This window comes from Bison bison, unplaced genomic scaffold, assembly GCF_000754665.1.
Source record: "Bison bison bison isolate TAMUID 2011002044 unplaced genomic scaffold, Bison_UMD1.0 scf7180017864525, whole genome shotgun sequence".
Taxonomy (NCBI): Eukaryota; Metazoa; Chordata; class Mammalia; order Artiodactyla; family Bovidae; genus Bison; species Bison bison.
In genome coordinates this window covers 90,294-109,264 of record NW_011495076.1, presented here as the reverse complement: position 1 = coordinate 109,264, position 18,971 = coordinate 90,294, and the positions used below count along the sequence as shown (strand labels likewise).

Genomic DNA, 18,971 nt, shown 5'->3' with positions numbered 1-18,971 from the left:
TTGTTCCGTCACTCAGTCGTGTTTGACTCTGCGACCCCATGGACTGCAGCACGCCAGGCCCCCCTGTCTATCACCAACTCCTAGAGTTTACTCAAACTCTTGTCCATTGAGTCAATGATGCCATCCAACCATCTCATCCTCTGTCGTCCCCTTCTCCTCCCACCTTCAATCTTTTCCAGCATCAGGGTCTTTTCAAATGAGTCAGTTCTTCGCATCAGGTGGCCAAATACTGGAGTTTCATTCAGCTTCAGCATCAGACCTTCCAGTGAATATTCAGGACTGATTTCCTTTAAGATGGACTTTAAGATGGTTGTATCTCTTTGCAGTACAAGGGACTCTCAAGAGTCTTCTCCAACACCACAGTTCAAAAGCATCAGTTCTTCGGTGCTCAGCTTTCTTTATGGTCCAACTCTCACGTCCATACATGACTACTGGAAAAACCATAGCTTTGACTAGACGGACCTTTGTTGGCAAAGTAATGTCTCTGCTTTTTAATAAGCTGTCTAGGTTGGTCATAGCTTTTCTTCCAAAAAGCAAGTGTCTTTTAATTTCATGGCTACAGTCACCAACTGCAGTGATTTTGGAGCCCCCAAAAATAAAGTCTGACATTGTTTCCACTATTTCCTCATCTATTTGCCCTGAAGTGATGGGACCAGGTGCCATGATCTTAGTTTTCTGAATGTTGAGCTTTAAGCCAACTTTTTCACTCTCCTCTTTCACTTTCATCAAGAGGCTCTTTAGCTCTTCTTCACTTTGTGCCATAAGGGTGGTGTCATCTGCATATCTGAAGTTATTGATATTTCTCCTGGCAATCTTGATTCCAGATTGTGCTTCATCCAGCCCAGTGTTTCTCATGATGTACTCTGCATCTAAGTTAAATAAGTAGGGTGACAATATACAGCCTCAACGTACTCCTTTTCCTATTTGGAACCAGTCTGTTGTTCCATATCCAGTTCTAACTGTTGTTTCTTGACCTGCATACAGATTTCTCAGGAGGCAGGTCAGGTGGTCTGGTATTCCTATCTCTAAGAATTTTCCACTGTTTGTTGTGATCCCCTTAGGCAAAGGCTTTCGCATAGTCAATAAAGCAGATGTTTTTCTAGAACTCTCTTGCTTTTCTAATGATCCAACGGATGTTGGCAATTTGATCTCTGGTTCCTCTGCCTTTTCTAAATCCAGCTTGAACATCTAGAAATTCACGGTTCATGTACCGTTGAAGCCTGGCTTGGAGAATTTTGAGCATTACTTTGCTAGAATGTGAGATTATTGCAATTGTGCAGTAGTTTCAGCATTCTTTGGCATTCCCTTTCTTTGGGATTGGAATGAAAACTGAACTTTTCTAGTCCTGTGGCCACTGCTGAGTTTTCCAAATTTGCTGGCATATTGAGTGCAGCACTTCCATAGCATCATCTTTTACGATTTGAAATAGCTCACTGGAATTCCATTACCTCCACTAGCTTCGTTCTTAGTGATGCTTCCTAAGGCCCACTTGACTTTGCATTCCAGGATGTCCGGCTCTAGGTGACTGATCACACCATCGTGATTATCTAGGTCATGAAGATCTTTTTTTGTATACTTCTTTTGTGTATTCTTGCCACCTCTTCTTAGTATCTTCTGCTTCTGTTAGGTCCATACCATTTCTGTCCTTTATTGAGCCCATCTTTGCATGAAAAGTTCCCTTGGTATCTCTAATTATCTTGAAGAGAGCTCTAGTCTTTCCCATTCTATGGCTTTCCTCTATTTCTTTGCAATGATCACTGAGGAAGGCTTTCTTATCTCTCCTTGCTATTCTTTGGAACTGTGCAATCATATGGGGGTATATCTTTCCTTTTCTCCTTTACCTTTTGCTTCTCTTCTTTTCACAGCTGTTTGTAAGGCCTCCTCAGACAACCATTTTGCCATATTTGTCTGTACATATATCTTAAATAAAATTAATGATAATAACCATTAGCAGCTTTCTATATGCATGGAAACATCCTAATAAATTATTTGTGTGTATTATCTCATTTACCCATTAAAACATTGGAAACGTACTATCTATCACTATATCCCATTTTACATAAGAGAAAGATGTGGCTTAGAGAAGCTAGATAATTTGACCACGGCAACTCTGATTATAAGTGGAAGAACACCATTTAACTTCTGTCTGTCAGAGTCCAGAGCCCATGCTCTTAATTAGCTGTGGTTAAGAATCAAAATAACTGCAAATGAAAAAGTTCCCCATTTTACATTTTAAAAATAGAGGTTCAGAGAAACTCAAAAACACGTCTAAGACCATCGAGCCAGTATATACAAGTGAGCAGAAAAGAATGACCAAGAAGGTCTCACGAGAGCTTAGTTTTAAAAATGAAAATGAAAAATCCTTAAAGTAGTAATAAGCAACTTTTAAAGCAGCAGACATTCTGACTCTGCTAGGCATAACAATGCATACTTAGACAACAATCATACAATTTACATTGTTACAAGTGTTTGCATTTAGTTTAGATGGAAGATGGATGGTGATAACTCTTATACACAGATTTATTGAATCCCAACAATGGACTAGGCACTTTCAAATATGAATCAAGATGATGTGTGACAAAAATAACCACAGTAACAAAGAAGAGTTGTGTTTGAGCCAAAATAAAAAAAGTTAAAGACTTGGCTAGATCATAAACCTCACATTTTAAGAGAAAAATAATTATAGAATATTAAGGGGAAAATATGAAACATGAATATGAACGTTTTCCATGCTATTTTCCATTTCTAACAAAATAAAATATGATCCTTAGGAAATATAATACCAAATTTTTATCCTAGATATATAAACATGACTCCAAAGGCCAGGTATTAACAACCACTCTGCCTTGGTTGCCTGGAACAGATGGTCACGCATCATGCACACATACTCAAGGTAGCCACATCTTCATTCACTTGGAACGGACGGAAAAATTTTCTCAATTAACAGGATTTATTATGACGGAAACTTGTATGGTTATATATTTTGGCTGCTGTTGTTATTTAAGGCTATAAGGAGAGATTTATAACAGAAATTTGTATAGGAACTGTCAGGCAGAAACAGGAAGTCACGGTGTCCGCCGTGAAAGTCAAGCTGATTTTGTGTAACTCTAGAGTATCGCATTCTTTCTTATTCTTTTATCATGGCAGTAAGGAAGAGAGTGTAACTTAGTCATTCTCAAATGCAGTTAAATTCCCATAATGAAGGAGAAATTTCCAGTAGTGTCACACCATCATTTGAAGGTAGCTGTTATACAGGAAAGCCTAAGAACTGCATGGGAGGGAAAGATGTATTTATTTATAGCAATTATAGTAGGTGGGGGGAAAATTACCATGAGCAATGTTATCTGGTTTAGGTACAAGATTTCTTTTTGAAATTTACAACATGCTCCTGAATTATTATATGTATGTGTCAGAATAATATCAGTAGATAGATATAAAAGGGATTTCCCTACACAAAAGTCTACAGATCATTCCTGGAACACTGCAGGATTGTTGTTTTTTATCTTAAATGTTTGATTTCTTGCCACCAAAGCTTTTCCAGACTCAGAAGTATTAATGAGATAGAGCCTTTGATTGGATAGGGGGAAGGGAGACTGGGAAAAGACCACCCTTGTTTCCAGTGGCAAGAATCCAAAAAAATTAGCTTAGGAAACAGTTATAAGATTGGGCTCCCTTCAGCTTCTACCAAAGATCCCCACACTTGGGCCACCCGCTGGGTCCAGTGTAAGCGAACACAATTGGTAAAGCCTGGTGCCCTGTCAAGCTCCTCCAAGGACAGCAACCCATAATCTAAGAAAATATAAAGTCCCGTCCAAGTTTTGACTTAGCGAGTCGCCAAGATCCACAACTTTCCCTGGCTCCAACGTCTGGGCAGTGATAAATATTTTCAGCTTAATAATGTGCTGACTGATTACCACACTTTAATCTAAATGCCTTAAGAGGGCTCTACATTTGAGTCCTAGTTCTAAAATTCTACAATGGCAGGACTAAAAATCTTAACCAAAACCACATCGTTCACATTGTATTTCGGGGGCACTATCAATTTGTCACTACTCTACTCTGTGGCTTCTTCGTTTAGTATTTTCCTACTATAAATACATCCATTTAAAGCTAATATTATGGCAGAGAGATGGCTGGGAATTCTTTTCAAACACACACATAGAAGAAAGATATTATTAATATTCATATGATTCCCCTATATATATATAATACTGAAATGAACTGCTCAGTCTACTATGAATGTGATGACACAATTCCTTTAGTATATTTAAATATTGTTTCTAAAAAATAACCCCAAATCATACTACACATTTAAGGTAGGAATAAGTCATAACAATTTTTTATTATATACATACTGCTATAAATACTAGTTTTATGTTTGTAGGAAATGATAAAGGTTATCTATTTACTTCCCAAAGCTAAGGAAAACTTAAAAATATCAAGTGTTTGGGTTTTCCTTTTTTTTACTTTTTTAACCAAGAAATCTTTTTTTTTAATTTAATAAATTTAATGTGATTTTTTTTTTAATTTTTTAAGGAAACTCCAAATGATCTCCATACTGGTTGGATCGATTTATATTCCCACCAACAAAATTTAAGGGCTCCCTTCTCACCACATCCTCATCCTCCTGTTGTCTCTTGTCTTCTTGATGATAGCCATTCTAAGTTGTGAAGTGACATCTCTTGTGATTTTGATGTGCATTTCCCTGATAATCAGTGATGCTAAGCATCTTTTCATGTGTCTCTGTTGGCCATTTTGATGTCCTCTTTGGAAAAATGTGCATTAGCTCTTCTGCCCACCAGTGTTTCTTTTGTATTTCCATATGCTACTTCTAGGGTGACAACAGTGACGGATGTGATGAAATGCATGACACTGCTTGCACATTAGAGCCTAGAATTATGGCACAAACCTTCACTGTGACTGAAGGGACAAGGTCAGCTCCCACTTCAACATCAGTAGCTTGCTGCAAACACAGAATTGAAAATTAAAGGGAGGAAAGGATTGCTTAAGTACTATACATCAGTAAGTAAACACAGTGGGTTTGATATATACTTCCCACCACCAAAAAAAAAAGGCAAAAAGGATTTATCACTCTGATGACAGACTAAAAGAATCACTGTGGCTTTTTTGGATGGCTTCATTTGGAAAGTCATGAACTAATATTAAAAAACACACCCATCAAAAAAGGGAAGAAAAGTTCACATACTTTATTATCAAACTACTGCCAAATTTCCTTAAAAATGGAAACTAATCCTATTAATTCATTCTTTATATTATATAAAATAAGACCTCTATATATTTTCTATATAAACAGTGTGCCATTCTTTTAGGTCCTTGAGTTTTTAACTTGCCAAAGGGATGCTTTATTCTAATTAATAATATGTATCTAAGGCATGTAATTAATGATATAAAGATTGAGTGGCCTTACATCTAGAAAATAAAACAAAAGTAGCAGTTTTTTTGTTTTTTTTTTTACTAGTACATATCATAAATTCTTTCACTCTTTGAGAATCAGCCTGGGTTACCTGGTCCTCTCTCTTAAAGAATTCAGAATATAATAGAGCAAATATTTCCTTAGAATTTATAACTATTTTTTAGAGCAGTAGATTGAGAGGAAAATACGGTCACTATATGACAGAATAAGATCAAAGGGTAACATATTTTCTAATAATACCCACATGGATTCCTAAGGGAACAGTTATGATCATAAAGTCTCTGTCCAACCAATGAATAAATCCATTGTACTTTAAATTAGCCTACTTGGTATTATTTTACTGAGAAAAATTAAGCCTCTTCTTAGCAGTGGGGATCAGTATGATGTCATGCTCATCAGCATAATTAAGAGTAAGGATATTCATATCCTATATATGATTCTATAGGAAACTGTATATGAACTCTGATTCAACTTCTCAATCAAGAAGAGAGGATAGTGATATTTGTCTCTTCTATAAAAGACACGAGTCTAGCACAAATTACATTATGTTTTGGATGTGTGCTTTCACAGTAATGACTGAAAATAAAATATTAAGCCAGGGTTTTTGCTCTAGTATTACCTAAAATCCAGGAAATGTTTTACATTTAGCTGTCGGCAAATCTAGAAAAGAAACCAATATCTCCCGTTTCTTGCTCTTTTCCATCCATGCCTAAACACCTTGATATTTCAAGGACAAAAGTCCTTTGGAAACATGAAATTATAGCCAGAGAGAAATAGCTATATGAAGACAATATGGCACCAAAGCCGCATAAATCATTGGACTGATGTTTTCCAATGAAATGAATATGATACTCTCAAGAATCCTTTCCTTTCTTAAAAAGGAAAAAATTGTGAGATGGGGGAAATGGAGCTGGAAAGAGATACCTAATTAGGAGGAAAAAGCACTTCAGGTTACCAGTAGGGAAATACATATTAAAATACAGTGCTATTACATAAAGCCTTTACTCACAAAGATCAAAAGTTGCTAAAGAACAGAAAGGGAATTCCTCATTTCAAATAGCCTATGTCTAAGAGAAAAACCTAGAAAAAAATTATATAAGTTGCCCAAAGGAAAAAAAAGAATCATTTCCAAGGCAAGAAAATGTGTGTACATTTGTCAGCTAACTAAGCAGAAATGTTCCACTCAGACTACACCCTTCAGGTAGAGTGAGAAATGGTGTGCTGAATATCCAATGTTTAGAACAGTACCTCTACTATGTGACTCAACTGGGTGAATGTTTCTTTCATATATAGTCCTACTTTTTTTTTTTTTTAAGAATATCCAACTTACTATACTAAGGCAATGTTAATGCAATTTTTATCACAACTTGGGTTGGCTGTTTGTACTAAGATTATTCTTCAAAAAGCCATGGAATTACTTACTATATTGTGTTCTGATACCTAAACATCAAAGTCATTTCCTAAGCAAAGTTATATGACATAGACCTCATATACTGTAAAACGAGTGAATTTGATCACTTGCCTAAATTGATCGACTTTGGTACAGACATAGATAAACTAGAGAGATTTTGGCCCGACTTCAGGCAGTGAGAGAAAACCAACCATAATCTAATAAGTACTTAAAGAAGACTAAACAAAGAGTTAGAGTAATGTAAACCAAGGACAGTCCCCCTTTCTGGTTTTTCAGCTTTGTTATTCTCTGATGCTTTTGAACTGTGGTGTTGGAGAAGACTCTTGAGAGTCCCTTGGACTGCAAGGAGATCCAACCAGTCCATCCTAAAGGAGATCAGTCCTAGGTGTTCACTGGAAGAACTGATGCTAAAGCTGAAACTCCAATACTTTGGCCACCTCATACGAAGAGTTGACTCACTGGAAAAGCCTCTGATGCTGGAAGGGATTGGGGACAGGAGGAGAAGGGGACGACAGAGGATGAGATGGCTGGATGGCATCACCGACTCGATGGACATGAGTTTGAGCGAACTCCAGGAGTTGGTGATGGACAGGGAGGCCTGGCAAGCTGTGATTCATGGGGTGGCAAAGAGTCGGACATGACTGAGTGACTGAACTGATTCATTTATAGAGCAAATATATATTGAACACCCATTATGTGACTGGCATTAAGGAAATGGCAGTCAATTTTCCTAGGTGGTGCAGTCGTAAAGAATCTGCCTGCCAATGCAGGAGAAACAAGAGATATTGGTTTGAACCCTGGTTAGGAAAATCCCCTGGAGAAGGAAATGGCAACCCACTCCAGTATTCTTGCCTGGAAAATTCCATGGACAGAGGTGCCTAGCAGTCTACAGTCCATAGGGTTACAAAGAGTCAGACTCAGCAATTGAGCACACATGAGACAACTGGAACAGTGATGGCTGTGGTAGGGCTGATGATCATGATTATTATAATGATTTGTTAGTTAATTATTATAATTCAACGAAGTGGATTCTACTACTATTCCCATTTTACAGATAAGAAAATTGAGACAAAAAATTAAATACCTTGCTCTGGGTCACACAAATAGAAATGAGAGAAAAAATAATTCCTGGCCCAACTCTTTATTCTTAAACTACTCTCCCACCACAGCCACTATAATAAAGACTATAAATTATCAAACTCTGAGTCATGCCTCTCATAAACATTATCTCATTGAACATTCAACGAAAATGTAGCGGGCTCAGTATTATTCATCTGGAGTAGGATTATCTCAATACTCCAGTACTGAAAAAGTTTGAAAAAAAAAGTAATGGTGAGAACCTCTTTGACAAACCCCCTTCCTTTCCCCTTTTTTAAGATAGAAATCTGCCTAAGAAACTTGTTATCACACTGAGATGCTAGAAATGTTTTTTTCTAGAAAGTAACAAGGCCTAAAACTTGCTATCTTCCCTGAAGTTTCTATCTGGAGGCTCAGATTTTAAACCAATACAATCTGATTCCAATATATCAGAGTCCACCACTATCACAAACCCTCTTAAAGTCTGTAAATATACCTACAGATACTGAATCAAAGTTAGGAGAAACCATTGCAGAGACTTTCAGGTCATCTTCTCTCTCAGTCAGGGGCCAAACATCTGTAATTTTAAGAGAGAAAAAAAAAGATATTTAATCAAAAAGTAAAAATTGGTATATAAAGTTGTTTTAAGATTTATCTATACCTTATATCAAAAGACAATCCCATAAATGTATTCACAAGTTGAAAAAAAATGATGCAATACAGAATGAAAAGCTTTCCCCTCTACGTTACTGTAAAGAAAAACTATCTTTTTTCCCAAAGATATGAGCTAAGATGTTACCCAGCATTCCCTGATGCTGGAAGGGATTGGGGGCAGGAGGAGAAGGGGACGACAGAGGATGAGATGGCTGGATGGCATCACCGACTCGATGGACATGAGTTTGAGTGAACTCCGGGAGTTGGTGATGGACAGGGAGGCCTGGCATGCTGTGATTCATGGGGTCACAAAGAGTCTGACTGACCTATGTTAGGAATTTCAATTCCCTCTCCTTAGCTACTGTTAGAAGCCCAAAAGAGTATAACCCATGAGGGTAAATTGGCTATAACTGCCGAGAGAAATATCAACAACCTCAGATAGGCAGATGATACCTCCCTAATGGCAGAATGCGAAGAGGAACTAAAGAGCCTCTTGATGAAGGTGAAAGAGGAAGAGTGGAAAAACTGGCTTAAAACTCAACATTCAAAAAATTAAGATCGTGACATCTTAAGATCGTTTGCCATCACTTTGTGAGGAAATGGCAACCCACTCCAGTATTCTTGCCTGGAGAATTCCATGGACAGAGGAGCCTGGCAGGCTACAGTCTATGCAGTCGCAAAGAGTCGGACCCAACTAAGCAACTAACACGCACACACACATACATGGCAAACAGATGATGAAACAATGGAAACAAGGGCAGATTTTATTTTCTTGGGCTCCAAAATCACTGTGGATAGTGACCACAGCCATGAAATTAAAAGATGCTTGTTCCTTGGAAGAAAAGCTATGACAAACCTAGACAGCATATTAAAAAGCAGAGACATCACTTTGCCAACAAAGGTCCATAAACTCAAAGTTACGGTTTTTCCAATAGTCATATATGGATGTGACAGTTGGACCATGTTTTTGAATTATGGTGCTGGAGAAGACTCTTGAGGGTCCCTTGGACAGAAAGGAGATCAAACCAGTCAATCCTAAAGGAAATCAACCCTGAATATTCATTGGAAGGACTGACGTCAAAACTGAAGCTCCAATACTTTGGCCACTGGATACAAAGAGACGACTCATTGGAAAAGACCCTGATGCTGGGAAAGATTGAAGGCAGGAGGAAAAGTGGGTGAATGAGATGGTTGGATGGCACCATCAACTCAATGAACATGAGTTTCAGCAAACTCTACAAGATAGTGAAGGACAGGGAAGTCTGGCGTGCTGCAGTCTGTGGGGTTGCAAAGAGTTGGACACAATTTAGCAACTAAACAACAACAACAGCAACAAATCAAAATGTAAAACTCACATACCCTGTGACCTAACAATTCTACTTTCAAACATTTACCCAATACTCATGTCCAAGGGGTTTCTCTGTTGCTGATAATTATCAAAAACAAAACAGCCTAAATTTTAGTTATAGTTCTATTAATAGGGAAATAGTTAACTAAGTTATGGTATTATCAATACTGTGCAATGGTCCAAAACCCAAAACTGTTAAGTAAGAGTGCTATCCATCTTTATATACCGACAAGGAAAGAACTCCAAGATATGCTATTGATCTAAAAAAGCAAGATGTAGTACAGTGTCTCTAATACACACATATTTGTGTAAAAACAATTATATAAACAGAAAACTTTCTTACAGAATACACAAAACTATCAATAAAGGTTACATTGAAACACTCTAGTAGAAGTAAGACCTGGGTTTTATGCTTTCAGTACTGTTTGAATTGTTTTTACCATGTTCATTTTATTTTCAACTTAAAATTTCACAATTTCAAAAACATTTATAGTACATAATGAGATATTATTAACAAGCCATAGAGACCCTAAGTAAACAAGAAACATAAATAATACATATGCACAAACATACGTGTATATATACATACATAGGGCTTCCCTGGTGGCTTAGCTGGTAAAGAGTCCACCTGGAATGCGGGAGACCTGAGTTTGATCCCTGGGTTGGGAAGATCTCCCGGAGAAGGGAACAGCTGCCCACTCCAGTATTTTAGTATCCTGGGCTTGAAGAATGCCATGGACTGTGTAGTCCATGGGGTCGCAGCGTCAGACACAACTGAGTGACTTTCACTTAATACATAATAATAGTGTGCAGATTATTGGCTGCCCCCCTAACGTCCATTCTTCCCTTCTCCTCCTCCTTTGTGGTAGACCCCTAGTTCTGCTGATTCACTTCCATCTAATTCACTTCCATCGAATTCCCCTAATTCACTTCCATCTTAATCACTGGATTGGTCAAATCCAAGCATGGTGATTTCATTCCCCTGACCTTTTGTTATTTCAGGCCTGAGCATGGAACCTAATCCTGGCAGATGTGAGGTGAGAACTGGTGGGAGTTGGGGTGCTGGTATGTGGTTCTGGGAAAGTTATTCCTCCCTAATAAATGGGGAGACTTCGGAGAAATATCTGTCTCCTTCCCTGGAAATCATATTTGTACCTGTTGCCTGAAACTGCTGAAATAACCTTGTGACCCTGAGAGGGAACATCCCCCAAACCCTGAGGATGGCTGACTGAAAATATAGAAAGCATTTGGATGATGTCACATGAATCCGCTGTCTCACAAAGAGAAGAACTGCCTATAACCGCCACCAGAAATTCTCACCAAAATGGCAAGATTTGGAATAGGAATTTCCACAACTTAGAGCACAAAAGGTTGCTCATTGCCCACCCAGTAATGAATCTTTGGTTCTTCTTTACTAAAAAAAGAGTCCAATTTTATCCTAAGCTTGGAGCCTAATCCTCCGCTCAACCAAATTGTTCAACCAAAACGCTAAATTTCCCAGCTTGGAGTGGCCAGTGAGATATAAGCAGAAGTTGTTCAGGGTGTGGCTTCCAGGAAAGATCCTTAGTGGGCTGACTCAGCTGCAGATGTGAGGCAAGAGTTCCAGAAGCCATCCTGAACCAACAGAAGACCCGGGTGAGAAGGACTCAAAAGTCCCTCACGGCAGTGGAACTGCCAAGCCAGCCCTGGACTGCTCATTACTGGACTTCTTTTCCATGAGAAAGAAGTAAACTTCTGCCTTGTTTAAGCCACTTTATTTGAGTATTCTGTTATAGACAGCCAGACATAAGTCTGAACAGCACAATTTCCAACAAGGTTACCAAGCACGAATGTTTCTACCATTCAATGGTAGAAGCAACTTAAGTTATCCTAGACATACTTCAAATAGGTGCAGACTTTCAGTTATATGCCTATATCTCACTGCTCTCTTTTCCTTCCTGAAGACATGCTGTGTGGGAGTCTATGTCAATACTGTACTCATTCCTTCATACTTATCCCAAAGAAAGAACATATCAACTATCTAAATAAATCATAAGGAAACTCTATTTTTGAAAGTGTCTACTAACAGATGTTGTTGACTACTGGTAACAGAAATGCAATGCAGGATTCTAACTAATGAGTTGAATATGAAAAGCTTCAAAATCCATGAACCATACAGAAATTATTACTATTGATATTATTTCATGCTTATAACATACACTCCTCATATAACTTACACACATAAAATCAGCTTCAAAAACACTTTTATTATGGTAGATAATATACACCATGTGTACAACAAAAGGTATTCTTTAAATTGGCTTTATATTTTGCTGCAATTCTTGCTTTGAAGAAAAAAAAAAACAACTTTAAGTGCTGAACATAACCCACAAGACTGAAAAGAACATTTTTTTTGCAAGTTAAAGTCACTCTACTATAATGAGGTCATCAAAAAGTTCAGAGTTTTAACTTCTCATAATCTGCTATAGTGAAATGATTTGGTGCTTTTATATAATTATAGGTATTTTAATGAACAAATATACCACAATTTTATAAGTGCAAAAAACAGTAAATTCTTTCCATATTCTAGAAATAAACTATGTTAAAAGTCTCTCCTTTTTTTTTTTTTTAAAGAGTCTCTATTTCATTTTTATGAATAAAATCAAATGATGGTGGCAAAGAAGGGGCAGAGAACTTCAAATATTAACTTTGAGGTTATGTAAATAACAAACTTTGCACTCAAGTCTGTGGGTTCATCCCTAGCTTAATTAGCAGTTATTTCAATATACAAAGAAGAATGAGGGTAATGACAAGTAAAATAGCCTATCCCTGGGTGAAAAGACTGGAGTACTCAAGGGCATCACTTTGGCCACCAAAAAGTAACTAAGCTAGAAGGGACTTTTCTCAGAAATGTTTTACATAATCAAGTGTTAATCAAAATGTCATTAGCACATTGTTTATAGAAATGCCACAATCTCAAAACATAAAACTTGGAGTGAAAAGTTACATTAAATTTAATGAACTCTGCAAATTTCATGTTTCATACACACACGACACACACACACACATATATATGCGACTCTTCCCAAATTATATTTTTAAATGACAAGATGAGACTTATATTTCATTAATCCCAAAACACTAGTATCAAAAATGGGAAACGTGTATATTGCAATATGACACACCCAATATAAACTATTCTCTATTTGACCAGAGAGTGCCAACAACAAATGGGTTTTTAAATACTTGGAGATACTTAAAAGACCCAAGTTTCATTTGTTTACTTTCAAAACTTTCTAAGAGAAAGTGTAAAACCAAAACAAAACAATTTTATTTTAATATTCACGTTTTGAAATATATTATCTAAATTCCTCTGAATCTCTCTTGGTAATATAGACTCAAAAATACATAACTCTAGGAAAGTGATTGGACCAGGATTAAGATTGGCTCTGTTGTTTTGGCTGGCTTTTTATGCTCTGCTTCTTTTATTATTCCTACTTGTTTTAACATTTCTTTTATGTGAAAATAGTCCATATTTTTTCTCATTAAAAAAAATACTTTTACCTGACCCTGAGAAGAGAACTTAAAGTAATGCTTTTCACATGTCCAACTCAAACTGCAGGATTGGTGTTTTGTTTCTCCTTTTAATTTATAATAAAATTATACCCTTGTGAAGCCCAAAGTAAGATAATATTGAGTTATACAAAACTCAGGAACTGAAAATATCATCAGCCTCTGAGTCACTAGAAATCAGCATACCACAGGCTACACTCCATTTGGATGGCTAATTAACTACAAACATAAATTATCTCACTGGGCTGCAAATGACTACATTTTTAGTAATAAAGTGGTAACTCATGTACTGCTCTGGTTTCCTTTAAAAGAAGCAACTAAAATTTTTTCAGGGATATTAGAAGTTAATAAATGATCACTCTAAACTTCAATGTTCTTCTAAAGGCCTAAGATCACTACCTGAAGAAATATATGATCCTTTCTTAGAGTTTAAAGAAAAAAACTAGATAGCACTGTCTGTGAAACACACTAACAAAAGTATTACCTTAAACAGGACATATTTTTCAGAAGCCGTAAAATACAAATTAAGCACAAAGACTAGTATGTTAAAGAGCAATGCTGTTTTTACAGAAATGACTTTAATTAAGCCTGGGGGAGAAAATCAACAGGTACAAAATACTATCTATATACAAAATAATATAAATTTTACAATGAATACTATAATAGAAAGCTGAAAATGAGATACCTTGTGATTTGTTAACATTTTTGATGACTTTCTGAAGTTCTTTCAACTCCATATCAAGTTCATCATAGTTTAGTTCTCTAGATTCAACTTTCGGAGCTTGGAACAAAGAAGGATCTGTCCCCAGGTATGAACACTGCAAATGACCATCATCACTCAGAGTGACTATCACTCCCTTTAAATCACTTTTAAAAAAAAAAGGAAGAGAAAATGAGACATAATTAAAAATGTTTAATGGATTTAGACGTGACCAACTACATTTTCATTCAATTCAGCTTCAACATACCATTAAGAAAATGGAGGAGGCCGTGAAAAGAAATGTGGACCCTTCTCTTTTCCTTTTGTTTCTCTCTACCCTTGGGACGTATGCTCCCCCTCCCTCCCCAGGTCACTCACCATGGCTTCCTTCACGTGCTCTCCTCAAGGAGCTCTCTGGTCTGTTCTCTCTCCCTTCACTTTTAGATAGAAGTCTCCCTTTCTCTCACTTTCTAGCTCTTTCCCCATCACTCTTATTATCCTGATTATCTCTTTTCCTCCCCACCCTTTCACTCTTTCTTTCTCTCTTAAAGTCTCCCTTATCTCTGTTATTCTCTAGAAACAGCCATAATATATAAATTATCGATAACTTAAGCATAAATGTTTAATAATAAAAGTTGTATGTTTTCCTGAACTTACTATAGAAGTAGATGAAATGATACTATTTGCTTCCTCCCCATCCTGAGCAGAGGGAAAGAAACTCAATATTGTCATGAGCCATTTTGAACTGATATATAATGACTTTGTTTGTTGTGTTTTCTGGCTTTTGATTTTTACAAAAGTTTTCCAACCCTGTTATAAAAGTTATTAATCAAAAACAACAGAAAACTTGAGAGACACAATAACTTGAAAAAAAAATGTGGTTATTCATCTGAAGAAAAGGAGTTAGGATATATATAAGGGTCTAGGACTCATTCAGAACAAATAAGAATTTTTTAATTCTTTTGGTCATGAAAAAATGTAGCTCATTAAACTAAAAGTTCAGCTTGACTAAGAGTAAACACTGTCATTGCTCAATCCATCCCATAAGGTGGCCACCAGCAACTTTACCATCTGCTTTAAACGCAATATTCCTACAAAATCTTTCTCCAGGACTTATACATAATTCTGTACTGTGACCTCATAATAATAAGAATAATAAATAGATCGGTATTTATAATAATAATAATAAATAGATTGGTAATAATAATAAAAAAATAGATTGGTATCTCTGATTCAACAGATTAAAAAACTAGCTAAAAACTAAAAGGATACTTAGGTTCTAGCTCTACCTCTGCCCAGTGTAGTTGTGCCAACTTGGTCAAGTCTTCCTAAATGCTCTTATTTCTGAAATGAGAAGGTGAAAGTAGGTGATCCTCAAAGGTCTTTAAGTCGAACAAACTTGTTCTGCCAATCTAGCTCAGAAAATAAATACTCCCAAATAAAATTATTTTCCTAAAATAAAATGTTTTCACCCCTACAGAACCTCTGGACCTGACCTTTTCTTTTCAGGCAACTGAAGCCACCTAGTGGCCACAGAAATCTCAACTTCCAGCTCAGACAAACTCATTTCAAGAGGGCAAACCTCTGTCCCTATTGAGTTTGTCTGTCCCCAATCTACTCAGACCTACTAAAGTTTGGAAACACAATAAGTCCTAAGGAAACACTAGGAAACTAAAAGGCAGAGGTTCTCAGACAATGTGGTAATCATCAACTCTTTGAGTCCAGAAGGGTTATATCCATTTCATCTTCACCCTTTGAGTGGTCCATTATAAAGGAAACCTAGCATGAGCCAATATAAGTATACCTTACTATCCAAATTTACTTGGTCTTTGAACTGGATAGCTTATTAGAGAATCAGTTACATCCCACTGTTTTAGATGGCAAAAAGCAATAATTTAAACCCAGGGATTTATCTAAAAATTTATCTGAACCTATTAAGTTTCTGAGTTCAGACACAGTTTGATACTGGTATATACACATATTTTCTTCAGTGTCTCAAAAAGAAAAAATTCCTTACTGATGTTTTGAGGTGTTCAAAAGGAAAAGAGAGGAGCCAGGATCTTTCCTTACTGGAAGAGCTTACCAAGGGTCTCCAGAATGCCTTCACACTAAATTATAAAACTTAAGCAATTTACTTTTTTCTTATCAATGGCATTAGAGCCATTACATACAATTTGGATCAAATAACAAAAATTTAGAAAAGCTGAATTCATTTAACATTGCATGTTTTATTCCATAGGAATACTAATACAAGCTCTAAAAACTTTAGAATAAATGAGTGAAATTTCTGTCTATGATGGGACAGACAGTTTGACACAGGCCTATAGTACTACTTAATATATAAGTAATGTCATCACTCATTATGTTAAACACAAATGAAAAATTTTAATATACATATATATCATTTCTAAAGTTAAGCCAAACTTAAGTATAAAGCCCAAATTAAATAGAAAACCAAGATTTTTTTTAATATCTTGATTTTTTTACATTAAAAAAATCAAGATTTTTAAAAAATCTTTCTACTTAAAAAATATCTTCTTACACAATATTTATTGTCCATGTGACAATGTGTAAAGTGTTTTGAGTGACAGAATTTTATGCTGGAAGATGTCATCAAGTAAACCAAGTATTGTGTACCCCATTACTTACACATTTAAAGTAGAGTTAACACTGCCAAATTAAGTCTCAGGATTATTACTGGTCCTTGAAATACATCAGCTAAACCAAGGAACCAGAATAATGTATTTTATGAGGACTCAAGGTCAGAGATGTTATATTACTAGGACATAATAATTTTGTGATTTTAGCAATGGAGCATGAAATTAAACAATAGAGCTAGCTCAGGAATCTGAAAGTAATTGTTTCATCATTCAGTAAACAGATCCTGGCCCTAACAATACATTCAAACAAAATTCCAGATGGATTTTAAAAGTTAAATTTAAAAATATGAAACTACAAAAATATTTATCTGCCCTTGAGATGGAAAGAACTTTGCTGTGAAAAAGCAATAGAGGAAACTACAAAGCAAAGGATCTCTAAATTAAACCACAAAAAAGTTTTAAACTTGTTATATGCTTTAAAAATAACATCATGGTAAAAAGAACAAAAGACAAACAAACTGGGGGAAACCTTGGCAACCAACGTAAAATATATGATTTAAGTTGAACTGTATGAAGTTGTGGATATTCACTGTTTTTGACCTATAAAATTTTTTTTATATATTTCATCTAACATGTAAAGAACTCTTACAAATCAATGAAAATATGAGTACATCCCCAAAGAAAAAGATCAAAGGGAATATACAATTCACTTGAATCAGCTACTTAAAAGTTGAGTAATCTATGGAATTAAAACCTTCATCTAGTTCTTTTTCTGACAAGGCCAAGCTATAAAATTAAAAATCTGAAAGTACTTGAAATACTCAAAAAAATAAAAATGAACACTTTCTTTTACTAATATGATAAAAACAAATGAATAATAGCTTTAAAAACAAATGAAGAGAACATGCATTGAATCAAATGGTTTCTTGTCCAGCTGCACCTTGTGCAAAATAGAAATATTTCAAGCTTTCAAATCTTCAGCGTGGTTTTTATTATGAGATATAGATATCACAGAAATCTTTAAAACTTAAATACTACTTATTGTACTCAATTTTTACTCTGCCTCAATACAGAGCACGTGATTTAAAGGCAGTTCCCTTACCCATAGCAGGCAGACTCAGTGGAGGCAGTCCTTCCTTAGCCCCAACAGGCTAGACTTGATCACTTGATCATATTTTGAGTCACTTTGTAATCATTTGTTTAAGATACATTTATTAAGCATCTGCCATACCAGAGTTACAAAGGCAAATAAGATATGGTGCTGACTCCATAAAAAAAAAAATTCTGGTCTAATTGCAAAGGAAAAACCTATTTAAAAAAATAGCAATTGCAACAGAACATGTCAGATGCTGTATGAAGAGTGCAGTATAATGACCATACATGTAACAGCAGAGCAAGTCTTCACTGGGCAAAGGATGCAGAATCTAGATCCTGAGTTATAAGTAGATTCTCAGAGATTTAAAAAGGAAAAAGTGAACAGACTAAAGGCAGAGGACTCTGGCCTTGGTGAACTCTTTCTATCCCATGACTTTAAATACCCTTTTTGTGCCAGCTCCATTTATATCTCCAAACAGACATCTCACCCGAAGTCAAACTGTGTACATCCAGTGGCGTACTTGGTATCTCCACTTGGAAGGCGAATAGACATCTAAAGCTGGACATGGCTACAACTGAGCTCCTGATTTTGGCTGCTTCCCTCCAATTTAAATGTTATTCCTTAAGCCTTTCATCTTTCCAAGAAAAGGAAATGTATTACACAAGCAGTGAAACTAAGAAGCTCAAAGTGGTTAGATTGAAGAAAATTAAGAGGGATATAGAAATTACATGGGCTTCCTAGGTAGCTCAGTGATAATCTGCCTGCCAAACCAGGAGACACAGGTCCCATCACTGGGTCGGGAAGATCCCCTAGAGAAGGGAGTGGCAATCCACTCCAGTATTCTTGCCTGGGAAATCCCATAGACAGAGGAGCCTGGCAGGCTACAGTCCATCGTGTCACAAAGACTCAGACACGACTTAGTGACTAAACAATAACAACAGAATTACATAGAGTAAAATCTTACAGGCTCTTATAAACTCTGTTTAAAATTGTGAATTTTATACTTAAAAAATAAGAAATTACAAAAGGTTTTAAAGTAGAAGAGAGAGAAGCAGCAAGATCTGATTTATCTTTGACAAAGATCTATTCTAATTGCTTG

At 36.1% G+C, this 18,971-nt stretch overlaps 1 protein-coding gene across 1 annotated transcript in view; it reads right to left on the bottom strand.

Moving 5' to 3' along the window:
• Window positions 1-18,971, bottom strand: part of BBS9 (Bardet-Biedl syndrome 9) — a gene marked incomplete at its 5' end in the record, with an annotated part of 354,880 nt that overhangs the window by 271,564 nt on the left and 64,345 nt on the right. Inside the window, 3 exons of the mRNA XM_010831226.1 lie at window positions 4,910-4,963; window positions 8,423-8,499; window positions 14,162-14,343. Coding sequence (XP_010829528.1) covers window positions 4,910-4,963; window positions 8,423-8,499; window positions 14,162-14,343 — 313 coding nt within the window. The remainder of the gene's footprint in view (window positions 1-4,909; window positions 4,964-8,422; window positions 8,500-14,161; window positions 14,344-18,971) is intronic.